At 41.8% G+C, this 26,234-nt stretch overlaps 3 protein-coding genes and 1 long non-coding RNA gene across 6 annotated transcripts; 2 read left to right on the top strand and 2 right to left on the bottom strand.

The window, feature by feature from the left end:
• Positions 1–9,840: 9,840 nt before the first annotated feature.
• Positions 9,841–11,817, bottom strand: LOC120286587. The gene is made up of 2 exons (XR_005545228.1): positions 11,765–11,817; positions 9,841–10,317 (listed from the first exon to the last, which is right to left on the bottom strand). It is a non-coding gene; the product is annotated as an uncharacterized LOC120286587 (long non-coding RNA).
• Positions 11,818–12,063: 246 nt separating this feature from the next.
• On the top strand, positions 12,064–13,370 carry LOC104456503. Its single transcript, XM_010071308.3, has one exon. The coding sequence runs from the start codon at positions 12,184–12,186 to the stop codon at positions 13,102–13,104; it is 921 nt and encodes a 306-aa protein (XP_010069610.2). The 5' UTR covers positions 12,064–12,183; the 3' UTR covers positions 13,105–13,370.
• Positions 13,371–15,687: 2,317 nt separating this feature from the next.
• Positions 15,688–19,938, bottom strand: LOC104456502 (adenylylsulfatase HINT3). Of its 3 annotated transcripts, none has more exons than XM_039298809.1 (8): positions 19,557–19,938; positions 18,817–18,872; positions 17,769–17,826; positions 17,360–17,426; positions 16,605–16,660; positions 16,295–16,348; positions 16,064–16,211; positions 15,688–15,735 (listed from the first exon to the last, which is right to left on the bottom strand). In XM_039298809.1, the coding sequence occupies exons 1-7, from the start codon at positions 19,794–19,796 to the stop codon at positions 16,074–16,076; spliced, it is 669 nt and encodes a 222-aa protein (XP_039154743.1). In that variant the 5' UTR covers positions 19,797–19,938; the 3' UTR covers positions 15,688–15,735; positions 16,064–16,073. The 3 variants fall into 3 exon arrangements, with proteins under 3 accessions (XP_039154743.1, XP_018717560.1, XP_010069609.1); XM_018862015.2 differs by lacking the exon at positions 15,688–15,735 and adding an exon at positions 15,798–15,976; XM_010071307.3 differs by lacking the exon at positions 15,688–15,735 and having other exon boundaries at positions 15,798–16,211.
• Positions 19,939–23,829: 3,891 nt separating this feature from the next.
• LOC104456501 (serine/threonine-protein kinase OXI1) lies at positions 23,830–25,798 on the top strand. Its single transcript, XM_010071306.3, has 2 exons — positions 23,830–24,427; positions 24,627–25,798. Exons 1-2 carry the CDS (start codon positions 23,982–23,984, stop codon positions 25,594–25,596), a joined length of 1,416 nt encoding a protein of 471 aa, XP_010069608.2. The 5' UTR covers positions 23,830–23,981; the 3' UTR covers positions 25,597–25,798.
• The last annotated feature ends 436 nt before the right edge of the window (positions 25,799–26,234 follow it).

The following is a 26,234-nucleotide window of genomic DNA, read 5'->3' as shown; positions in this document are numbered from 1 at the left end:
TTTGGTTCCCACGAAAGGTTCAAGAAAGATTTGAGGTTTCATGGCCGACCCGCAACGCACGATCAGTGAGTGCCCAGTCATTTTCAGAAATAGTTTTGCGAGCTATACAGAAACATCTCCATACCCTAACCAAGAGCATGCCCTAGCGAGCACAAACGCTTTTGTCATTTCCCTGCATCGTAAAATCAGCACCGGCTCGTCGTTCTCATGATATGTGACACTAATTGAGAGACTTGAGAGCGGTACTTTGTATAGAATGATCCTGTTTTGGCTCCCATTTAGATACGGGATCTTAACCAAGATTCGTACTTTGAGTGATATCAGAAAAATCTTGAAAGTGGGGTCTTGAAAACACACGTTATTTAGCTAAGAAATTTCTACTGAAAGAACTCGACAGCTTGGTGGAAAGAGACAGAAGACGATGGGGGAAATAGCTGCCGGGAAACCAACTTTGGATGGATCCCGAAGAGAATTACTGAGAAATTACAATTTGCCGGCACTTCACATGCAAAGATTTGTGCTTTAAGAAGTGTGTAGCAAGATCATATTATTGTCCATGAAGTTCTGTCGTGGGGGTCTTGTCTTCTTTTGTTTCTTGAAACCGGTCAAACCCCAACAACCACCAGACCTTGCTCCCTCATTACTCCCGTGGCATGGCTGACCGGGCAACCGCATCTCTCTCTCTCTCTCTCTCCGTGTGGTGATCATCGGATGGGACAGAGCCGAGCCGGACCGTAACATTGAAAGATTCGTGTTGGGTTAGGGTCTGAACTCGAGTCAAGATGGGGCAAGCTGAGTTTTTTCATGTAAAGAAGATATCGAATCCCATCCTTTTGTCTTTTGGGTCTAAATGGATTGTCGACTCATGGATCACCTTTTTATGATATACTAAATTTAATTCATTATATGATTTGAATTCTCAATATTGATCATCACCAAGAAAGTAAAATTCTTAGGCCTTGTAAGATAGGAGATCCGATGAATACCTTTTCTGTTTTGATAAACTGAAATTTTACATTATCAGAAAGAAAAAGCAACTTCCAATTGTGTATTTAACACGTAAGTTGGGGCCAGCTGTTACGAGTTGACACTGATTAGGCATTCAAATTTATTCTGAATTATTGTTGCTCTTTTGTCTGGAGGCTTACAATTCGAGATGAAAATCGTTGCTGTGTTATCAATGCTCATCCCAACTCCGTTTATCGTGCTACTGTTTTTACTGTGAGTTTCATAGGTTAACAATACAACAAGACATTCATATTTCATTACACTTTAGGGGTGAGCAAATTTCCAAAGCTCGGACTCAGCTGACTTTTCGGGCACGGATTGGCCCGGGTTGAGATTTCGGGATATCCCCTTATTTTGTAAGGGCAAGTCAAGCTATTTCAAGCATGAGATAATTTAGTCTTAAACTTATTGTCCGTATGCCAATGCAATACTAAACCTTTTAATTGTTTTTATATAGTTATAAATCTTTACATAAAGATTTAAGGTAGTTTTTCCAGTTAAATTTTTGCTTAAAATTGCAAACTCGGCGGTTTAATTATTGCCAACTATCCTATGTGATATGCTAGTGATCCGATATGGACAAATTTACTCAAAATGATGTTGTTTTTTCAAATGCTCAAGTTTTTAATCCTTTTGTTGAGTACGGAAAAAATTATTGCGTCAACAATCGTGCTACATGACTAAGTGCCCTAATAATAAAATTAATCAAAGGTATGACTGATACAAATTAAAGGACAAGATTGTATAAATAGAAAACATGAGGATTCGATTGCAAAGTTAACATAAGAATTCTCTACAGAGAACAATTCAGGAATAATCTACACAAGTTTCTAAACTTCTTGCTTTTTTTTTTTTTTTTTTTTTTTTTTTGGGTTCAAGAATTGTAAACTTCTCGTTCACTTGCCCAAAAGTTTATCCCAGTCGACCCCACTAAGCTTTTGAAATTTTCCATGGGCAATATTATGCTTCTAGTTGAATTCCTGTAACGACTTTATAAATCTTTAGCAGCAGTTATGAGTGTCACAAATATGTCAAATTCTAAAGTAAGAATGTGAATCTAAAGTTAGTCAGCGAGCAATCATTGCCGGTCTAATTTTGTAATAACATGGTAGACATATGATTATGCATGCTCGTCCCATCTCCTAAGTACTCATGTACGATTCCGTACCTATATTGATACGAAAAACCGGACTAGAAAATTAAGTGTCACAAATATCTGAGAACTAGCGCGAATTCGAAACACGCAAATCCATTAGTGTCCTTAATTTTTATTGGTCTACAAGTATCGCCGAACGAATAATGCGTGCTTAACAAGTTAAAATCAAATTGCCCAAACGTGCCACCGGTGTTTTCGCATATCATTTCCACACCGTGAAGGCCCTAACAAAGATCCAAGAAGTGGGTATGCATCATCTTTATCTACCGGCTCATGGGTTTTATCAACTCGAATCAAACTCGAGCCCCCGCTTAAAGAGATAACCTAGTTTATGTTGGAGCAGATAAATCCAGCATCAATGCCAAGAGGACAAGCGCAACCCAATAATTGGGTCCATTTGTATTCATCTTTTTTTCAATTGAGGAACCAGTGAGCTTGGAAACCTTAAAAAAATTAGGGCATCTTGGGAAAAATATAGGTCCAACAGATCAGGCGCAATGGACTGTTGGCCGATCAGAGAACAACCCCATATGCTCCACTCAACTTCTCTTGGAATGGAATCACTTTTGGGCCATGCCATATTCAATTCCCCTCGTACATACTCGAATTATATTCTAGGGTTTGAAATCGATTGGCTGGTTTCGTCGGCCGTGGTCTGGGCTTTGTCCTGTCCTCGGTGCTGCACTGAGAGAACAGACAAAAGTGTCTGCTGATTCCAATTCATTCAGTTTAATGACACCCCTCCACCCAACTTAATTACTTAATCGCAGATTTGTATGAGGGAAAGAACATGGTTTGAGACAAAGCATTCAGGAGAGGGAGAGGTTGGGGGGGCAGTTGCTTTAATTAGAGCAATGTTTTGCAGGTGATGCTGGGGAAGTTGCAGTTCTTATCTTAACAGTCCTATTTATTTAAGTGCTTATGAAGGTGACAATCAAAACATAAAGCTCCGCACTGTTTGCTTGTGTCTCATATAAAATTCGAGTTTCGTCTGAAGAAATGCTTATGTTAAGCGGTCGGTGGAGCAGATTCGAGTTTTCTTTTTATGGCCGCGTAGAGGAGATCCACACACCCCCATGTCGACCATGCTTGATCATTATTTTTGTCAATATGATTTTTCACATCGAGTCTTTGCTGAATTCATGAGATTGTCGAATTGCGATCAAGAAGGGTAATTGGGAATTGTTAAAAAGATTGTGATTGTGATTGCGATTGTGTTGCTGTAAGACTTTAGGACACCTACTATTTTTTATGATCACAACAAATTGTATTTCCACCTTGGAGAGAGGCTATGGCGACGAGCTCACCAACCTTGAATCTTCAAGTCGTGATTAGTGCACAGCTACTAGACAAGATCCAAATATTTTTTTAGCTGGTCTGAAATTCTTATGGTAATGCTCAAAGGGGATCAATAGTGCTAGTCATACCTTCCCGTCTTGTATTGAGTAGCAAACGTTTATGCTTTATGAAGAAAATTGATTTTGTGTTATTTTATTTTAATTGATATTTTAGCATTGACAAATGTATTGACACGCGTCATCAAAACGGAAAACACCAACCCGAGACTTGAAATCTGTAGATAGATGATTCGTCTTGCAGGTTCCTAATGTCAACTCATGCTTCTCCAGAATCAGAAAGTAATACAGATTAAAAAGGCATTAAACTTCCATTTCCATCCGTAATGTCGGAATGCCTGTGCAACAAGCCTGGACAAAGAACAAATAAATAACAAGAAGAAGCAAAACCCATTTCATACCTTGATTTTCTTGCAGTTTCTACCATCTTTCTCACCGTGACAAGTCTTCATCTCCTCCAACTTCCACAGCAAGAAACTGAAATCTTGCTTAAAGGAACGCCGGCTTGAACGTCAAGCTCAGGCTCCCTCTTCGAATAACAATGCATTTGCTCACGCGACCCTTTCTAATCTCGACATTTTGGGTGGCTAATAGCTCGAGCAACAGTGCATCTTCCATCTCTAGACACAATCGCCCTCGATCTTCGCCTTAGGATTGCTTCTACTTCTAACCTATGGCGTTGAGATGAAAGAATTATTTGACGTCGATGCGTCGTTTACCGCCTCTTAACACATGCTAATGAGCAGTAGTAGTTGCCAGTTACCACGGTGGCCTATTGGACTGGCCTGTAGCGAACCGTGAAGTTGGCCCAAGAAGCTCCACTTGGATCGAGACTTTGAGAGCTACTCGTCTTGTGAAGCATTGGGCTTCATCAAGCTACGGACGATATGCAAAACCAATTATAGGGCACGCGAACCTCGCAATATTACAAGCCCAAGCTCGAATTGCAAAGCTCACCATGCATAAGCAGACGAGCCTTGTTAGACTTGGAAAAATTATTCAAAAAGTCCTAAACATATTATACTTTTGCCAATTCGGTCCTAAATATTTTTGCTTCTTGTCAATTGAATTTATCTAGCTAATTTTGGTGGGAATTTGCTAATGTGAACAGCCAACACCGACGTGGCACATTTCTAGTAATATTTTAATGATATTTTAATAATTTTCTCACCTGGCCAAATCTAGCAAGGGTGTGGCGACCCTCGTCTAGAGTTGGCGAGGGGCTTTATGCCCTCACCTAGGGCCGGCGAGGGTCGGTCGACAACCTTGGCCAACCCTAGCTCCAAAAAAATAAAAAATAAAAACCCATTAAAAATTCAAAACATTGTTAAAAATTGCCATATCAGTTGGCCATCCGCATCATCAATTTCCTTTCAAAATTAGTCAAATGGATTCAATTTGCAAGAAGTGAATAGATTTAAGACTGAATTAGTAAAAATGTGAAAATGTTTATGACTGAATTGATAAAATTAAAAAGTTTAGAATTAAATTGGCAAAAATACAATAGGTTTATAACTTTTTTGACAATTTTTCTTGTTAGACTTGGAGGAAGGGAGCAAAAGTGCATGATAAAAGCCCTATCACTCAGACCCGAGTGCACATGGGCCATGCCCGATGACGTGAAACCCACATGGACCCAACATGATCGAAAGGGTCGCATGGACCCAACACAATCAAAGGCTGTGATCACACCCGATTATGATTCTAGGGTCTAGGCAAGAATGTATGCTTGATTAGGAGCTATTTTTCCATTGAAGTTTCATTGGTCCGCCAGATGATCCACACGCCACACACATGATGGGATTCGCCATGTAAACAAAACTCATCCGATATTTTAGTGTAAATAAGTGACTTTGAGCTACTTGAGTGGCATGGTACACGAAGAATAACAGTTGGCTTTAAACTCTAAAAGCATAACGACACAAATGGCCTTTGAATTTTAGTTTAATGTATAACGTAGTCCTTAAACTTTTATTCCATTCAATGTGATTTCTAAACTTCAGCTTAATGTTCGATGTTGTCCATAAAATTTTAATTTATTTAATGTGATTCTTACATTTTTGCTACTTGTTTGAAAAATATTCACTGTAGACTAAAGATTAACTTGAACATATGTTAAAAGTTTAAGGATTATATTGAATAAATTGAAAATTCAAAAATTAAATTGTATATTAAGTTAAAATTTAGAGATTTTATCAAATAAATTAAAAATTTAGAAATTATATTGTATATTAAGTTAAAACTTAGAAATTATTTATGTTATCTTTCCAATAAAAAAGCTGAAGTGATCTCGCTTGTCCTTTTAGTGGCGATCTTGACAGGCGGGTCCCACATCATCGTAATCAAATCAAGATTTGACACGCAGAAATAGTCGACCTACTCCCAGTTCCTGAAAGCTGTCATGAGAGCGCAAACAAAAAAGTACGACGTCATTTTATAGCTGTCCTGACAAAATATGAATGGAGGACGTCTGGTGGCTTTACTTGCCCGTGGTCGCAGAGCCTCGGCAACAGCCCCACCGCAGCCAGCCCATGTTGTACACACGAATCGCCACTCTCGCCTCAGGCAGTGCCTCGTGCTGCCTCGTGCTGCTCGTTGCTCCACTCATGCAAGCCAACTTTCCAAGAATAATATTGAAAAAGGAAAATGACGGTGATACGTGTATTTCGTTCTTTGTTTACGGGATTTATATTTAACTTTTTATCTTATAAATTTAAACTATTTGGAGGACCTAATGTAATATCAAAACCCAGTTCCATGTCAATTTATTTCGAGTGTAGAGTCTTAAAAAAGGATGTCGAATATTTGTTATTGAACAATTTTCACTTCAAACCGAAGCATTCGAATGAGCAAGGAATGGACACGCGACCATGGAGAGATAATAGAAAGACATAGAAGGTTGTGGAAGATGTTGCAACAGCACGATAAGATTCAGACCGACCTTAATTAGTGGCAGAAGACTTGGTTTATTGCAATTGTCATTGTTGTATCCACCGTTCACCTGAGGATCCTTTTCGTAATGGATTTTGTTGTTGTTGCTGCAGACATATACTTGTGATTTTTCTTAGCAAGGCGACGCAGCAAGACGACCATTGGCAATTTGAGGGAGCGGTTCGACCATCTCCATCCTAAGTATATTAAAATTCATGACAATGCCTCAAACAACCATCTTAATGGATCAAATGAAAGTAAACTCAGCTAAAATGTTCATGAATTGGTATATAACCATTTCACCGAAAAGTGTCGACAAAGCACTTTTCAAAATGTGGATCGCTATGGTAATTGGCAAAGGTTTGGAAGGGTCCTATGTAGATTTTGGATAGGAAAGTCAATAATAAGAAATTTAAAGTTACAAAATTCAAAAGCAATTGGGACAAATGATGTAAACTGCAGCAAAGTAAATATAAAAATAAATTTGCACAAGAATGTTGAGTTTTGTGATTGATTGAAAGTGCGCACTAACAAAGAGTACTTATAACCCATAAGCAATTGTTATTAAGACTTCACTACTTGATGGTTACATTAGCTCCACCACTTGATAATTGCATTGACTCAACTACCTTCCTAGTTACCTCTTTGATGTGTTGCATATGATATCATGGACTCCATTACTTGAAGGTAATATCATGGTCTCCATTACTTGAAGGTAATGTCACCTACACTTCCTCGATTGTTTCCTCTTTGTCGGTTGCGTATGATAATGTCAATTGAACACTTGACATTTTTTGGAGTCAACATATGTCAACATATAACCCTTTCAAAAGAATTGAATGCTCCATCAACCATTTTTAAATTAGATGTTCAAGAGTCATTATACGCACTTTGTCATTGGCAAATTTGACGTTTCCTTGCGGAATTTCATCTTGGTCAGCTTTGTCATCTAAGTTGTATCTTTCCATTGAAGCCACGTTTCATATGAAGTCTTTATGTGGCCTTCATCTCTGACTTTAAGCAATTGTTCATACTTAGACGCTCTCGTTGGCAATTAAAATAAATCAGCAGAGCCTCGACCTTCAAATATCTCTCCTAAATCAAATTTCAACCCATGAAAGGCTAAATTTGCAATTTTTTTTTCCGAAGAGAGAAGTAAGGCATCTATTCTTAACTTTCTTAAATTGAGTAATAAGCTAATTTGACAACTCACTATTGCATTGGTAAAGTCTAGTTGTCAGTAATCGATACCTCAACTATCTTTCCATAAAATTGAGAATGGAATTGTATTTTCCATTTATGCCCTGTTATACACCAAAATAGGTGGCAAATTAGTATACTAAGTGAAAATAATTTTCAACAAGGACAAAGGAAATAATCTAAGCCTTAAAAATGCATTCTTTCTTGATGACCAAAGAATCAACCGATGTGTTCAATGGTCGACTATTCACCTTCACTAGTGAAGATGAAAAAGTCAGGAATTTTATAACTTCAAGGCAAAAGTTGATTATCAACCTATTCGAGATAAGGTTTCTTATAAACAGGCCCAACAATTCTCCCGTTTGAACCAAATTCTTGTCAAATTTCTTCGGCAAATTGTGCTAGGATGTTGGCATTTGATGGTGCCGTAAAGATTGTGGACCTAACATTTTTAAATTCAATCCATTGACCAATCTAATTTGTTATTATCAATTAGATTCTTTTGACCATCATTGTATCCATTATAAAAGCATAACAACAGGTAACATACCATGATACCACTAGATTGGCTTAGAATATTGGTAGTGATTGGACAATACTAGTCTTGACAGAGCATCATTTCAAAATTGACGACTATTGGCTTGATCACATATGACTCATGATGTAATTAGCCAAATTTTTACTGTTCTTTGAGCAATCTTCTCATGATCAACATGGGAATTGGTGCAACTTCCCCAGCAGTTTTTCATTGAGGTGCCTTCGAAGATTGGACTTTTCCCATTGACTACCCTCTCCCTCTCTTCTGTCGGCTAAGCTCAGAGTACGCAGCAGCCTCATTACCGGTTTGTGGCAATGGGTTGATGTTACTTGTTGCCAGCAACATTATTGACTCTTGTTGATTTTTATATTCTAGCAATCTTAATCTTTTCGAATCAACAAAATGAGTCCAACCAGACGTGCTAAAAAGATATTTCGCCAAAAAATATTGACAAAGTACCTTTTGAAATGTGGACCAATAAAATTTGCGAAAGGTCATTTGTTGATTTTGCATAGGAAAGTAAATGACAAAAATTAAAGGTATAGACCATGTAAATTGCTAAAAAGCAAAGATAAAGATGAATTTGTGAAAAAAAGTTGAGTTTTGTAATTAATTAATTAAGGGTGGGCCCTTATAAAGAGTACACTTAGCTGCATTGATAGTCTTGATTTGAGTTCGGATTATCTCATCCGTTGTTTGGTGATAATTCGAAATGGATACGCCAGGATAAAATGCCAAATATGAAATTCGGCCTATGAACGGAATAAACTTGGATTGGATATAAAATTAAAAAGAAAAAAAAAACTAAAAATTTCATGTTCTACATTTTAATTGAATTGCTGGCACTGCCCGCCCGAGGATCACCACCAAAATTACCATTCATCATCACTTCTCACCACAGACGATTGCCATCACCTCTAACCACCTTGGTCATCACTGTTGGCCGGCCATCGTGTACCATCGAGTGAGGGTGAAAAAGGAAGTAAAGACAATCATAGATTATCCCTTCCACTCCAATCGTGTACATCCTTCACGTCAAGCCCGTCCTTTCACGCATGACTCTCGATCTAGATCGGCCAGCACCACCGTCAACTTCTTAGTGACCACGCTCTCTCTCGAGCGTCGAGGTCGAGTTCTAGAACGATGCAATGGCAACACGGTGCAAAACCTTCTCTCGTCGCCTCTCTTAGCTGCTTTCCTCGGCATGGAATCCAGCTGTACGACCCACATGAAGTGCCTCCCGCTATTCACGAGGCCGTCCCAAATTAAGTGAACTCGTGTTCGTTTAGAGCTCTCATGCTCCCGAGGTCGACCTCCCAGAGACATGTTCGAGAGGGTTTAAGGCTCAGGTACAGGAGGACCAAAGTCAAAAATGGGATTTTCAAAGTTCTTTTTTTTTTTTTTAAAGATTTTCAAAGATTTTCAATCTCATTTTAAGTTATACGAATTTTTGAAAATTATCAAATATTTTTTTCAAATATTCCAAATCCTATCTTAAGTTGCACCAAACATATGATGGGATATTTTTACAATTTAGAGATATGTGAAGGATTTCAAATATCCTTTTATCCAATCCTATCCCAATTCGAATCCGGACAACTAAACGTAGTTATAGGGTATTCATAACCCGCAAGCAATGGCTACACATAGAGTTACTAATACTCCACTATCTTGACATTTACATGACTCCACTACTCGACAATTACACGACATTCGAGAACGTAGGTTCCATTACCTGATGATTACCTCTCTTCAGTCGCATTCATCTGAACATTTGGACATTTTTGGTGTCTGACATAACCAAATGATTTAGATGAACTTCGTCCCAATTCAAGGCACACGAGGACAACGAACCGCGTCGAATCAAATCTCATTTCAACAAAGAATATGCTCTCCACCAGTAATGGAAGGAAAAGAGGTCACCTCGAATATTTTTTTTTTTGGTACTTTCAAAAACTTCGTCAGCCTTTGGTCCACGTCGACCTCGGTCGCCAATCCGGAGAGCGTTAGCGGCCCGACCGTATTCGGCGAATAAACCCTCTCAGGTGCCGTCGGATATGCTCCCGCAGTCAAGGTGGGAAGTAGGATATCGCTGCCGCATATCCTTTTTCCACTCAATCTAATCATGCCTTTTACAAAAGAGGGGAAGGAAAGTGGGAATTAAAAAAACATTATCTTAGTCCTAACTCTCCTAATTACAAACTTGTGTTTGGTGGCTTTTAAGAATAGAAAAATACAGCGGAAAGATCAGGAAGTTACTTTTAAGTTGTGAGAGAGAAAGAGTGAGGAAATATCCTTACTCTTATGACTAAAATACCCTCCTTTCTCCCCAAGCGACAGTAATTATCCTTCATCATCCAATTGGCAATCAAGCCAGTAAATCCCAAATTTATTCACTTTCTCTTTGTCTAATTTTTACAAGCCTATGTAAAATCTAGTTATCAATTATGAAGATCACCCGTTCTCTTTTTACAGATTTGCATTTTACTTTTGTACATGTTAGCTTTCTCGCTTTCTCGACCGGAGAATTTTCCAACAAACATAATCTTTTTCCATGTTGCCGAGCAAACTTATGAATTACTGGTCGAGTAGGAATTAGAAGATTTTAAACATAGTAACTTTTTAGCGTAGTCATATATTTATGAACTTTTGTTTATTGTTGTGCATATCACCACTAAACATTCTTCTTATCAGTAAGTCCTTTATACGCACATAATTAATAACAGGGTGATGAAATCAAAAAGAAGAAGAAGCTCTCTTTATAGATTTGTCAAAATAAAAAGCACAATCATATTCCCCAATGTGAAAACTTAAAAGATGAAATTAAACAAAATCAAGTCTTTGCATAAATTAAGAAACTATATTAAAAGGATAATAAAATTTCATTAGTTTGAATTAATAGAAAGTAGTATCATCCACGAAATTTTATGATGACATATCAAGGTGCCTCAACGTGCGTGACTTTTTTACGTCATTGTTTTTAGTGTGAAAGCGTCTCATTGATGGTTAAAAGAAAAGTCTCAATTCTTTGATATAGAACTGAGGAGACTTGACGTTTTTTCTTTTCTCCTTTGTGAGACTAACCCAATAAGAAATAATATTTTTTAAACAAATATAAGTTTAACTTTACAGGAAATATATGATAGGAAAAATAACAAAGTTGAAGGACCTACGCAAAAACAGAAGCCAAGGACCATCTTGTCAACCTAGTGGAAATGAGGTGGATGTCAATCGCATAAAATATCTTCACCTCATAAGATAATATAAAGCAACTATAAAGCAACGTACGATGAACTTCAAACGATAATGTTTATGTTTTTCAAAAACTCGAGGTATCCAACCCTAGCCGGAAATGGTTTGATATCATTTTTCACAATTTCTTAATAATAAAAGAAGCATGTGTTTATTTTTCCCGTCAAAATTCAAGATATTATTTTGGATATTATGAAATACGTAAATCAAGATACATGTGGTAACTTAACTGGGCAGGCACTAGATTTTTCATCGAGAAGATTTAGTGTTTGAAGCTCCTGCAACGCCAGCTGCTAATCTAGCTTGAGACTCTTAACAACTTACCCAATGACACGTGTGTGGTGGCTGGGCACGTGTCGCCCTTAGTGATTTACTTCGGCTACTGGTCGCACGAGTTCTCCTAAATCACAAAAAAAATAAAAATAAAAATAAAATAAGTGCAGTCAAATCAACTGGCCTTGAACTTTCTGGCCAAAGAGAGAAAATATTAACTAAAATATTTTACCATCGAATATTCGCAACACATTCTTTTCGAGATCTTGATCTGCATGGACGATCCTCGGCTTCCGCTTCTCTTTATAAACTCCCTTCACTTCGACCCCTCAATACAACTCCACCTGTCCGATCGCGACAAAACCTCAGCTTTAACAGAACCACTTTTTTCAAGAAAGAAAGAAGAAAATATCGAAACCACCACCGTCTTTCCAGCAAACCCTAAACCAAAAGCATTTTGAGATAGCCAGATGAAGGGCTTCTCTCGGGCGAAGCGGATCACCGGCCCTCTCGACGAGTGGGCTCGGGCCCGGCTCCTCGCCGGCCGCCGCCAGCTCAGCTACGTCAGCAGCGGCAGCGAGCACGACGGGGAGGACTGCACTCCCCGCCTCTCCGAGCTCGTCCAGTGCTTCCTCGAGGAGGGCGACGGCGGCTCGGAAGTGCACTCCCCCGGTCGCGACCCCGACTCGGACCCAGCCGACTCGGACTCCGACTCGCTCGAGGACGCCCTGGCGCCGGTTTCCGCCGGAGCCAAGGACCCTTACCGAGATCTGCTTCTGGATCACGTCCTGAGGGCGGTGGAGGCGTTCTCCGGCCTGCGCGCCAGCCAGTCTCTGCTCCGGCGGAGAGTGATGTCGTCCCTGCGGGAGATCGGCCACAATGCGGCGGTCTGCAAGTCGCGGTGGGAGTCCTCGGGCGGCCTGACCGCCGGCAACTACGAGTTCATCGACGTGCTGGGCCCCGCTCCGGCCTCCGCCCCCGCCTCCGCCACCGCCACCGCCACCGCCACCGCCCCCGCCGCGTGGCAGCAGCAGCAGACGCGGTACTTCGTCGATCTGGACTTCGCCGGCGGGTTCGAGATCGCGAGGCCGACGAGCCGGTACGCGAGGCTGCTGCGGTCGCTGCCGGAGGTCTTCGTCGGGACGGGCGACGAGCTGAAGAGGATCGCCAGGGTGATGTGCGACGAGGCCAAGAGGTCGCTCAAGAGCCGAGAGCTGTCCGTGCCCCCGTGGAGGAAGAGCCGCTACGTGACGAACAAGTGGCTCGGCCCGTACCGGCGGACGGTCAATCCCGAGCCGGCGGGCGGCCCCGCCGCCGCCGGCGTGAAGTGCCGGCGCGTCGGCTTCGACGAGTACGCCGTCAACGGCTGCCTCTCCGTTCGCACGAGATGACACCAAAGTGAAAAGTTATTATTTAATAAATAGGGGGAAATATATTCGGGGAAATTTTCTACATTTAAAATAGTAAGGGGAACTTACGCGGGAAATTCCCATCGGGTAGCGGAGGGTGCACGATACATTCTGTGGACACGAGAGCAGTGCAACGTCGCTTGGCCATCGGATCAAGCCTGGACTCGTGTTTGGTACGACGTGCGACGGATGTGATCGTGTCTGGGAGGAGAACGAAGATGGAATCAACGTCGTCCGTCGCTTTGCTTTGCGTTTTGTCTGGGAAGTGGGTCCCCGTGGTGAATGGATAAGACTCTTGACTTTAGTTGATTTGACTCGTGATTTGAGATGGTTGTACGTCTCGGATAGGCTTTTACCTGCTGTCATTGGATAAGATTGACAGTCCTTCTAGAAAGTACTGCTTTAGTAAATCGGGGTGGGCGAACTTCTGCGGACGGCTCGTGATCGATATGATTCGATGTATCATGTAATAATACGTCAAATAAAACCTGAGCAGGTCTTTAAACTACTCTACCTTGAACAGGCTATCTAGGGGTCTTCTCCAATAAATCATTTCCCACTGAGCTCTCCGGTCATAGCGCTTCTAGCGCTGGGATCTCACTTGGAGGGAGGTCATTGTCTTCTCCTAACATATTAGGCGGATAAACCCCTAATGAAAGGTTCGGGAGGAACTTTTGTGGACGGCTTGTGATCGATATGATTCGATGTATCATATAATAACTCGTCAAATGGGTCGGAACAAAAGAAGCGAAGCAACTCTACACAAGTCGAGTAGAGCGAGGACTTGTACAGGACACTGCTATCTGAGCAAGATCACCTTAATTACAATCGACATAGGTATATATTATCATGGCTCATTTGCCTATGGTACTACACCTATGCTCAACCAGTTTTGACCTCGATGGATTGCTAATTAACTCTATTTAATGAGAATGATGAAGTGGACAGTTTAAATCTAAGCCAGCCGTCAAGAGTGATTCCTACAGTAACAATTCTTTCGTTACCTAAGCAAGCGCTTTAAGTGATTGATTTTCAAACTAGTCACATAAAAAGAAATCATTCCACATGACAGGTTAGAACATGAATTGAAACGTTCTGAAAATGTACATAGCTATCAAAGCATTAGCACCACATATGGCATATCTCCAACAGTGTTTTTAATACAAATAAAGGAAACTATCATAATTAATCCTCATATAATCAAATATATGATAACGGTAGAGGAAATCATACAATTTTGGATGTTCAAATAAGGAATTGCAAGATTTCATCAAAAATTATTCGTTTAAAATTTTTCGAGGAGATAATTATACGTTAGTCCCTCCAAACTTGTTGAAGAGATGAAAAAGCTGTTTGACGAGGCTTATACCATATTTCACTTCAAATCCCCCCCATAGAGTTAATCGATAATTTACCAACTCACATTTTGATTCCCACAAGTAAGGTTCAAATATAGGTTGATAAATCATTTGCATTGGGCAACTTCAAATTTTCAAATGTTTACAGCAGACCATATCGCTAGTAAAGGTTGAATATAATTACTAATTGACTTTTGGTATGTTTATATGAGCGCAAGTTAGTAACTGAGCAATATTAGATTTATATCGGTAGATTTCGGAAGACATGAGATGTAATTTGATAACTTACCAGCTCCCCCTAACATTGTCGAAAATCATGGTGTTGTACATGTTTTTTGCATTGTAAATGTTTCTGTTTCCGAAAGCATGGGATGAACTTTTGAATTAGGGATTTTTCACTTTCTACAAGTCTCCGTGTACATGATAGAGAAGAGCAAAGGCATGTATCAGCTATAAAAGGTAACGAGTCGTATTTTCCTTGATCATGAAGAATGGTCGGCTCCGGGCAGGTTAGAGTTGCAACATGGCCGTAAATTAACCAGCTTCACCAAAGTTCCTAATTCAGAACATCTCCAGTAACGAAAGCCGGTCTTTTCTCTGAAGAAATCAATTAAGACAGACACTAGAAGACGAGGAATCTTATGCAGCTCTCTAATTCTGGAATTGGACACGTTCAAAAATGCATAACTTGGGAGACGCGGTGCACAGGATGAAGCGGCCATTCATAGAGCAGAAACATGTTGACATGCTGGCTCTTGACGAGCTCGGAAAAGGTCCAACTTCTTCAAATGCGGCAAAACGGTATGGCCGTCTGTCTTTACTTAAATCTATGAAAAAATCTAGATTTGCTATCTTATATAAGGAACCCTTTTTCTATTCTCTTGCTTATAGACATGGCTCATGGTTAGATATCCAAAACAAATATATATCAGATAAAGAAGATCGATATCCAATAACAAATAGTGCAGGGCTTAGCAGCTTCAACTGCACTGGTGCCCTCTACAATCACTTGGTTATGAATATTTTCCCAACCTTCGTATTTAATCACATTGCAATTGAGTAGACATTGACTCAGCACATTTTGCCAGATAAGTATATTAGCTCATCATCACTACTAAGTCCTGTTCTTGCATAAGCGTTATAAATGTGACTTTGGAGAAGCGTGGATTTGTTTATTATGCTGGTCCCCCTCTTACAAGCAGAAGAGACCTATAATGTATTTCTAGCATTGGCCACCACGTTATCTTATCCTTCTCTGCACCAGGATAAGAGGATGCTTACGTTTCATCATCTTGAAAAGGACAGAATAGAAGAGAATGAACAGTCAAAATCACTGCCACGTCGCATATGAAGCAAACCACCGGTCCAGTTTACGACCCTTCACACCAGATTCACGTGTAATATACCCTTTTGAGTGCGTCTATGCTACAAACGAGGGACTTGGAACAGACTTATGTAAGGGAATAATTTACAAAGCGAATGCACCTTTGAGTCACCTGAAGTACACAAAAGAATGGCCTATATCGTCAAACCTCCTAATCATACACTCTTTCCCGCACATAACGAAAAAGAAGAAAACTGACCCCAATAATGTCATGAGAGAGTAGGTTCTTGACCCTTGCTATCGTTGGACACCTTTGACACGTTTGACATGTTTGACAACTCCTCTTTCACATGGTTGACGAGTCGAGAGGCATCCTGGTTGAAGTTAAGGGGACGCCTTCGCAAGCTCTGCCAGAATTTGAAACAATTGGTATTATATTCACAAGCTTCATTGGCTTTGCATAACAGAAGCATAAAGAAAGAAGCCATACCTCCGAAGTCCACAAACAATCGCGGGCTTTTCGAGGGATTATATGAATGTGGGTCTGCATACAATACGCAGAAATGGCAATATGAGTCTACATTTGATCATACTATGTGCAACGGTAAGTTTGAACTCCCAACTAAGACTGAATGGGTAGGTACGGCATCATAGATATAAATGATACAACTGTTCATCTTTGACAAAGCTATGAAGCGAAGGGGAATGTCTCATATAGATCAGCTTAAAGAAACCAAAATACAATGCTCTGAGATTAGGCAAGAAGCGAAGACAACATCCAGAGGAGACAATCAACTTACGTGGAATATGACTTGTCCAGCAGCAGCACCATTATTAACCAACAAGTTGAAAGAATCTGGATTGGAAAATTATAGACCGTAAGTATTATTGCACTAACAGTTTTAAGTGCTTGTTAAAGTAGAAGGTTGAGGGTATCGCAACATGCTGATACGATACCACCAGAGAAAGCACAAAAGCATTGGCAAATTGACCCAAAGCCCCCAAATTGCCAGCTAATGTTTCTATATGTTCCTAACAGACCCTTTCACCCAGAGAGAAAATTTTCTTGCTTCGATACTTTTAACTCAAAATTCAATTTCTGCCGTTTCTGAGAACTTTTCCTTCTTCTATTTCACCTTTCCTCAGCTTTTAATTTACAAAGAGTTGGATCAGGAGGACTGGAGGTTGCAAGGCCTACAGACAGTTTTTAAAGAAATAAAACTAAAGCGGATCCAGGTTTTGCCTAGAAATGTCCTAGTTGTTTTGCCAGAGAATCATGATACCCAGTACTTAAGTGCTCTTCATCTTTTTCTCCGGTGGAGCTACTTTATTAATGGTTTCTTAAAAAATGTCCACTCAAATCCATAACCGTCATCGATATAAAAGGTCCTGATATAGACACAGGACAAAGGTGGAGTTCTCAGTTTGGCCTGAGTCATTCTAACTGACGAACTTTTGCAGGTTAATATGTAGGATACAACCTTTTCAAGAATTTTAGAATTAAACTGCAAGACGATGAGATGCAAATAAACGAGTTGAGAACCCTGATACATACCACAACCAGCAGCTCTCATAATTGCACTGCCAATGAATGGAACTTTTGAGCACATTGCAGCAACCACCTACACGGTGGAATCTTTTCAGTTCATTAAGCCAGTAGTATAGAAAAATGAACAAAAAATGTGCCACAAGAGTATGAGCATTGCCAATTACTAAGTAAGACAGTTCTGCAAGTTACTTTGGGAATAACAAACAGCACACAGCAGGAAGAAGTAACAACAGAGTCAATTTACTGAAAGCTCATTTTAATTCAACGTGTACCTTGTAAATCAGGTTGGATACATCAAAGGATAAAAACTTCACAAACAAGATATATAGATGCTAGTTAATAAAATCTAATTATAACAGGTTATAGTAAATTCTAGTCAAAATCAAAACAATCTAGTAAAATAGACTAGACTTACATCCGGAGGTGTGGCTTCCAAGGAAGAGTAATGAGATTTTGGAATGATCAGAGAGTGCCTAGAACAAGAAAGGCATGATGACAATTGTCAACAAGTACGACGACCAAGGTAAACTCAGATAAAGATTATTCTAGAAAAGTACAAAAACAAGAACAAAACAGATCTGATGTAATAGCAGTCGAATGAAACTATTAAATTAATCATATTTAATCTAAAAAGACCATTCATTCTCTAACTCCATAAGTATTCATGTCAAAACAGTGAGAATAACAATGCAACAGGAAGTTACTAGAGCGACCAGTTGTCATAAATCAATCAACAAAGGGGCAAATCTAAAGCCCACTTAACCTTTGGTAAACAAAGAAAAGAATGCCAAAAACAGATAGAACCATATTGAGGCAGATAATATTGGGTGTAATTGTCAAAACAATTGGGTTTTAAGTGGAAAGGTAGGAATATATTCTTATAACATCTCATGTAAAGCTTTCTCATAACCACAAAATGTTTTCCAGCCCCTGCGGTGATCTGCATGTAGAGGTCTTTTTAATTATGATATGGGTTCTTCAGGCCATAGAAACAAACGCTAGGATCTAAGCTGACAATAAGAAAGCTGTCATGAGTAAGTGAAACTGTTAATAAGTTCAGACCAACACTTGTCATCTAGGATGCTATACCAAGCACAAAGGTCATTAAGTGAAAACCAGATGGCAGCATCTGCAACTAACAGTGACATAGTTTCATGTGCCAACCATATTTCATCTATGTTCACATGAATTCATCTCAATTATTCTTAATGAAGCAAGGTGACAAAATCTGGAGAGGATAATCAGATGAGACTATATGAAGTACTGGCCAAACAACAGAGGAGTTAATCACGAGTGTAAAACTTATATTTTTGCCTCATCCATTTGTGCTTGCATTCTGATGAACATGCCGATGACAAGTGGATGTAGGAGCCAGAACAATAACTTCGCTTGGTCATCTAAGTGATGTATGAAATATAACCATGCTCATTTTACTGCAGATTGTTGGATGTGTAATACCTTACCCATGACTCAGAGGGTTTGAATCCAATATGCACAGGCACTTTTCATCTTCGTAGAGCTGTAAAAAAACAAAAGTACAAAACAAATAGATCCAATGAATGAAGATACCATTCTTCCAGAACGACAGCTGCCAATTACTCAAACTATTCCAGGAGAAGAAGATAACAATACACAACAGATACATTCATCTTCTAGCATTCTCTAAGAAGTCAAACCTACCTAAGGCAACGTTACATTCTAAACTTTTACAGATGAATGGTCTCTTCTCAGCAATTCGACAATGCTAACAGCACAGAAGTCCCCATGTCAACTTTCCATGAAAAACTCCAATTTGCAAGCCAAGACGAGAGCAGACCATAGAAGGAGAATGAAAAAAAGCCGTAAAAACTGCTACTCGTGTTTGCAATATAATACAAACGCTTCTCTGCCCCTTCCACCATTCCTTCAGCAAATCAACAAATTAATCCCGTCAATGAATCCGACCACTCTAGCCGTCATTCATACTGATATCTTTGTCCACCACAAACCAACATCAGCAATGCTTAATTACGCGGCGAAAAGCGAATACGAAAATGCGAAATCTTCCACGCGCAGTCACCAACCCACGACAGGACATCGGACTCGCATGGTTCGGCAAGAAACAGCCAACCGAGACGAGCTTCGACGCCGAAGAAAACAACTATCCTATTCCTATCCATCCTCGAATCCGGATTCTACCGCGATCAGAAACCCATCGAAATACCTTGAAGGCGGGGGACTCGCCGCGAATGATCCGGCAGAAGACGCAGTCCTCGGCCGAGCTCCGGCGGTCGCCGGGATCGCTAGGCCGCTGCTTCTTCTTCCCGCCGCGATCGTCGTCGCTCGAGCCGAAGGAGCAGCCGGAAGTGGACAGCCTCGCCGAGGCCGAGGCCGAGCCGGAGCTCGAGCCCCGGCCGACGGGGCGGAGGTGGGAGCAGAGGACGGCGAGCCGCCGGTTCTCCATCGCGCTCGCGCGGCGGTCTCAGCGAGCGAGATTCTGTGGAGCCGCCATGGATTCCGAGCTGCGTTCTGTGTGGTGGAGAGGAGATTCGGCTCCGAAGTTGGAAATTTGGAAATTGAGAAATCGGGATTGAAAATTGGAAATGATTTTTGAAAGCACGGAGAGACTGTTGGCGATGTTTTGGCATTTTCTCCGGTGGTGGTGGGGGCGGGCGGGCGGGCGGGCGGGCTGGTCGCCGTCGACGTCGTCGTTCCGGATCGGCTCATCCACATGTGGGCCTTTCGCCCGTGACGTGGCAGGCTTTTCGACTATGATTCGCTCCGTCCGTTCCCCATCACACGAACCGGTCCGATTCATGTGAGCCCGGTGCACCGCCATCGACCACGATGGGTCGCGACCTCACATTTTATCCACCGAAATCAAGGATCATCTGCCTCATTAAATCTGTCACATGGATAGGTCGGATCAAATTTTAGACGATGACACATAATCCAATCTACATGAATCCATTAGCTCATTTACAACTTTTTTTTTTTATTATTGTAAATGTAATAGCCCATATCCATCTTAACTCATACCTAACTCATTCAATATAAGGAAATTCATACCAAAACTAAAGTGAGAATGCAAAATAAGTGAGCACGATATCAAACGAGAGTCAAAGAGAATGAAGATAGACTCATAAAATTAAATTGGATTTATAAGTAAGTTGTAAACCTATTTATAATCCACTTATAATGCTTCAATCCATTTATGACCCATTTACTTAATATAATTAATTTATATAATTACTTAGCTCATCGTATATAAATTAATAAATGAGTTTATAACCTATATTAACATGTCTATGCTTCACATAATATCGAATGCATCCTTGCATATGCACAAACTTATAAGTTCGTGTCTTACGTAAATAAATCATCTCCTAAGGATGGCCAATAATCTTTATGATCAATAAACCAGTCTTGCTCTATTGTCCAAAAAAAAAAAAAAAAAACCAGTCTTGCTCTTGTTCTTCTTTTCTTTTCTTCTTCTTTTTTTCTTAATCTTTTGTGCGTGTCTATACTTGAGGTTTTTAGTCTTTCTCGTGCTCAATAGTTTGCAACACATCGCGATCTGATTAATACTTGTCCAAATGTGCCGTTCCCCACCCGATAAACATGGAGAAACACACTTATAACACAGAGCAATTTGATTGATTGATTTAGGATGATTTATATGACTTCAGCTATATGATTTCATTTACATGTAAATGTCGAAGAAAGCTTTCTCTAATTGAAAACGACTTATTCGAACGAACACAGGGTAGATCATTCGGTCAAGCTCATGAGAGCACTTGATCTTTGAGGTACTTGATCTTTCGTTCGATCTAAAATGTATATGTAGGGATAAATACGTACAAGTTGTCTGTAAAAATGCAAAATAGAGAAAATGGGGAATTTTCAATATATTTTAATATAAACGATAAATAGGCCAAGTCCTATTTATCGCCTAAATTGGATAATTACTCGAGGTAACGAGATGAACATAATATCGAATCTAAAGGTATGCACTATCGAGAAAATATATAACATAATTTCGAGAGATACGTAGAATCAAGTAAATATCTAATATCGCTAACGGTACATTTATGTATACACTAATGTTGGCATAGCAATCTAGATGTTTGGTAAAATCCACTAAAACTGGGCTTGAGGTGGGCTAGGGTTTGTGTTGGCCACCAATTTAAGTCGCTGCACTAGAGGGCCTGCACAATTTATTATTTAGAGATCAACCCCCCGTGATTTCCACTTTCCTTTTCATTTAGGCCCAGCAGACCACCTGCTAGACTTTCGAACATCGAGATTCGTTTATGCAAACTGATTTTTGGGACCTGGGCCACGTCCGTAGCATTAGCAATACCAGCCCACAACGTATGCACAAATGGATGGACAAACCCAATCGTGGAATATTCACCCCGGTTTTTTTGCTCGGCTAAACCTCTTTCGCATGAGAATTTTAGGGAAAATCAGTTTCAATCGAACATTGGATCCAATACCCTTTTTATCTTGCACGTTTTGAAAAAAAAAAATTCCCCCAAATAATTATTCTTATCACTTTGAATAATTAGTCAACAAAAAATACATTTGTCATTGATTATAATTTATGTCTAAATATTTTCGTGAACGATAAAAAAAAGAATTTCATTTATTCATTTTTGTAAGCGAAACAAGTAATCATTTTTATGAAATTATTTTTTAAATTACTCATATTCTACGGAACAAACGGGTCATATGTTGACAATATCAAAGGTTTGGATCCACAGCGGTGAAGGGGGAAAACTTGGACTTGCGTGGCGCTTCCCGAACAAAAAGGGAATGAAGAGCTTGTTGTGATCTATCAAGTTAATCAGATGTTCTAGGAGAATGAAGTATACTGGCATCATTAAAGGAAAAGTTACGTGCCGATTGAATTCTAAGGAAAATAACAAGATCAAGACTCGAAACGAATAAGATTTTACAGCTCAACACCATCCTATTGCCAACCTAGTAAAGAATAAGTCCCTATTCGATGAGCTCATTAGGGCATGCATTCAATAAGAAATCTTTGGGATATTCCTTCGAAACAATAATTCCCCATCCATCCAATACAATCACTACACATTATTCTAGGTTTTCATACAAGACAACAGATGAGAGCTCTGGATCAAACATGAAGTTTACCATCTAATCGATGACCATTTATATGACGTGGTGAGGCGTAGCATCGGCAAATAAAAAGTAGGCAAGTCGGCTCAAAAGTTGGATCGCAACCCTTCAATCGGCATCCCCATGCCACGTGGCCCGTCTCTAGAGCACAGGAATGAAGACTTTTAGTGGACAAAGTTCCACTAGGAATTGCATCACCATTTTTGGCCGACCATAATTGAAACCAACAGCCCCATAACGGAAATCATCATATTGGCCTTTCTAAGTCGTGGCATGCGATCGTCACCGTTCATTAATAGATCCTCCGGTTTTCAACTCCCAACTATCTTTCCAATTCCCGATTGGCGTGTAAAGTCGTGCGACGAATAATGCCCCACCACACGAAATGTCATCCGAATCAATTTTCCACGGAACGTCATTTTTTTTTTTAATTTCAAATTTCTTTTCATGAAGAGCTACCCATAGATTATCGCTTTCCCTAACTACTCGATTTCATGTTTCCTACAATACTGATTTGCAAAGAGTCCTTTCCGACGAATTAACTTAGCTCATATTAAACATCTATTCATTTGGATCGACTTTCATTCAATCGAAATTCGAGACACAAATGCTTTGGTTTTTTAATAGAAAAAAAAAATACTAGAAACCTTCACAGCATGTGCATAATTATGTACATAAACATATTTATATAATTGTTTTTGAGATTTAAATGGTGATTTAGATGTTTTGTGGGAAAGCGGAAAAGCACCGGTCTACTTATATTTAATTAAAATCAAACTCGAATGGAGTGAATTTTGACTCGGGGCGCATAACTTGGCATGGAAGTAACTCAAAATTAATTTTCTTTTTCCTAACGCTCCCGTCAAATTTGAAGCTGAAAATTCTCTCGGTACTTTAAAAAAGGATTTGACCGATTGGGCGTTTGACCTACCCCCAACCTGAATTAAAAAACGACGGCGTCCGGATCTCCTTCTAGAAGCGGACCTATTAAACGCGCGTGATAGGTAATAAACCCCCTTCCCCCGGGCCTGTGACGTCTATGCTGGCGTCGCAGCTAATGTTGCCTCCCACGGCGCGTCCACGGGGCCAAACGCTCCGGATGCGGCCACGTCGTCAAGCCTCGAGGCTGCCCGACACGTGTCGTAGGGATCGACCGTCCGACGGCGGGACCTGGGTGGCTTGGGACTCCTGCGTTTCGCTCTCGCCCTAACTTCCTCACCACGGAAGGAGAAAATCAACGCAAAAAAAGAAAAAAATAATTTAAAAAAGGAAATCGGGGGAAAATGCCACTCGCTGTGCTCTGAGAAAGTGAGAGAGAGAGAGAGAGAGAGTTTCTCTCCCCTATATAAGCGGAGCCGCCCCAGGAGGGAGCGAGCAGTTTTCCTACCGACTCTCCAGGATCCACCTGAGACTGACCGACCCGACCCGACCCGACCCGGGCAGGCCGAAGAATCGAGAGCTGAGGACTATTGACCGGAGCCTCCCGCCGGCGAGTTCTGTCATGGGCGGCGACACGGCGGCGGCGGAGGTGGGGGGCCGCCAGGTGCCCGCGGTGAGCCTGGAGGGCCTGGAGGTGGTCTCCGCCCTGGGGCGCGGGGCCAAGGGGGTGGTGTTCCTGGTCCGGGACGAGGACCTGGACCAGGCCTGGGCGCTGAAGGTGATACTGAGGGACAACCTCGAGAAGAAGAGCGACAAGGCGGCGGCGAAGGCCGGCGGCGGCCGCGGGGGCAGCGGCGGCAGCGAGGGCGGCGACGAGTACCGGCGGATCGCTTTCGAGCAGGAGGTCCTGGGGCAGTTCGATCACCCGCTGCTCCCGAAGCTCCGCGCCGTCGTGTCGGAGGAGACGGAGAAGATCCTCGGCTACGCCATCGATTACTGCCCCGGCCGCGACCTCAACTCTCTCCGGAAGAAGCAGACCGAGAAGATGTTCTCCGATGAAATCATCAGGTGATTGATTATTCCGCAATTCTTTTTCCGACAGATTCCCGAGTTCCGACAGGGCATTCTCGCTCCGAGAGATTCGGGTTTCTCGATTTCCTAACGTTTCGTTAAATCTCGATTTCCGGCATCGCCAATGTCGTGTTCCGCAAGCACCAATCGTCGCGATTCGTTGCTCAGATTTTAATGCCTGTTGCGCGTTCTGCAGGTTCTACGCGGCGGAATTGGTTCTGGCGCTCGAGTACTTGCACGGCCTGGGGATCGTGTACAGGGACCTGAAGCCAGAGAACGTGATGATCCAGGAGGACGGCCACATAATGCTCGTCGACTTCGACCTCTCCACTAAGCTATCTTCCGAATCCGCTCAATGCTCTCCGATCGTCCCCGACCCAGCGCCCAAGCCCAAGCCGCAGGCGGCGAAGCCCAGGAGGCGATTCTCTCCGTTCCCGGGATGCTGCGGCTCGGGGATCTCGCCGGAATACTCCTCGTCCCGCTCGAGCAGGCCCGGCCCAAACTCCATTTTCCCGGCCGCGCCGGGGCCCCTGCCTGCGGCGGGGTCGGGGTCGGGGGGGAAGTCCAACTCGTTCGTCGGGACGGAGGAGTACGTGGCGCCGGAGATCATCCTGGGCGACGGCCACGATTTCGCCGTGGACTGGTGGTCGCTGGGGATCTTCCTCCACGAGATGCTGTACGGGACCACCCCGTTCCGCGGGTCGAACCGGAAGGAGACCTTCTACCGGGTCCTGACCAAGGAGCCCGAGCTGGTGGGCGAGGCCACGCCGCTGCGGGACCTGATCAGGAGGCTGCTCGAGAAGGACCCGAGGCAGCGGATCGGGCCGGAGGGGATCAAGGCCCACGAGTTCTTCCGCGGGGTGAGGTGGGACACGGTGCTGCGGATCCAGCGGCCGCCGTACGTCCCGCCGCCAGCGGAGGAGCTCGAGGCGGCGAGGAGGAGGGACGGCGGCGGCGGCAGGAAGAAGGTCCCGTTCGACGTGGTGGCGTTCGTGGAGGGAATATTCAGGAGCGGAGGAGAGGGCGAGAGGAATAAAGAAGGCGGCGAGGATAAGGGAAAGGACGGCGACGACGGAGGGAATAAGGATGATCATGCGAACAAGCGGGCTTGGGTGGAGGAGCTGAACGAGCATCCCTCCAAGCCTAATGATTTCTTGGATTTCTAACTTTAGGACATATTCTTTTCTTTTTTCTTTTTTTGAATTATATGGGCAATGTGTATATATCATGTTGATCCACAGGACGATTTTGAGTTCAATTTTTTATTTGCCGAATTGGAATCGGTGTCTTTTTTTATAAACAAGATTCTCCAATCTATAATGTCTTTGAAAGTAGTCAGTAATAATAGCGATTGACTCAAATTGCATGCTTTATGAATGCATTAAAGTGGTTGGGTACACTCCGTGGTGGTGTTGGATGAAATTTCTCGAAAGTATTAAAAACATGATTTTGGCAACGAATCAAATCGAAATCATGATGAGCTTGGCTGTATAGTGCCAAAGCTGCTTATTCTTTAAGTTTCAGTAAGTGTAGAATCGGATTTGCTAAAGGGTTGGGAGAGGAGATGCGCATCAAAGCATATCACGACACAAAGGCATCGCGCCAACCGCGGGAGGGAAGAACGATTCCTCCCGACGGCAACGGCAATTCAAGAGAAAACATGAAGGTTTTGCACTTGGTGGGGCCCGGTCTGCCGACCGTCCGACCGCATGACACCATTGTCTCTCTCTTTATCTGTTCTTCGTCGACCTCGTCTCCTCCTCACTTAACAGTAGCAAATTCCAAGTTCGTCGTTTGGTTGGAA

Source organism: Eucalyptus grandis, chromosome 8 (assembly GCF_016545825.1).
Source record: "Eucalyptus grandis isolate ANBG69807.140 chromosome 8, ASM1654582v1, whole genome shotgun sequence".
NCBI lineage: Eukaryota > Viridiplantae > Streptophyta > Magnoliopsida > Myrtales > Myrtaceae > Eucalyptus > Eucalyptus grandis.
Note: the sequence above shows the minus strand (reverse complement) of the source record. Positions and strands in the feature narration are given on the sequence as shown.

Coding starts and splice junctions, on each gene's coding strand:
- LOC104456503 (XM_010071308.3), top strand. CDS start 12,184: ATGAAGGGCTTCTCTCGGGCGAAGCGGATCACCGGCCCTCTCGACGAG.
- LOC104456502 (XM_039298809.1), bottom strand. CDS start 19,796: ATGGAGAACCGGCGGCTCGCCGTCCTCTGCTCCCACCTCCGCCCCGTC. Junction 17,827..18,816: donor TCAAACCCTCTGAGTCATGG/GTAAGGTATTAC, acceptor TTCTTGTTCTAG/GCACTCTCTGATCATTCCAA. Junction 16,349..16,604: donor CTGGACAAGTCATATTCCAC/GTAAGTTGATTG, acceptor TATTGTATGCAG/ACCCACATTCATATAATCCC.
- LOC104456501 (XM_010071306.3), top strand. CDS start 23,982: ATGGGCGGCGACACGGCGGCGGCGGAGGTGGGGGGCCGCCAGGTGCCC. Junction 24,428..24,626: donor TTCTCCGATGAAATCATCAG/GTGATTGATTAT, acceptor CGCGTTCTGCAG/GTTCTACGCGGCGGAATTGG.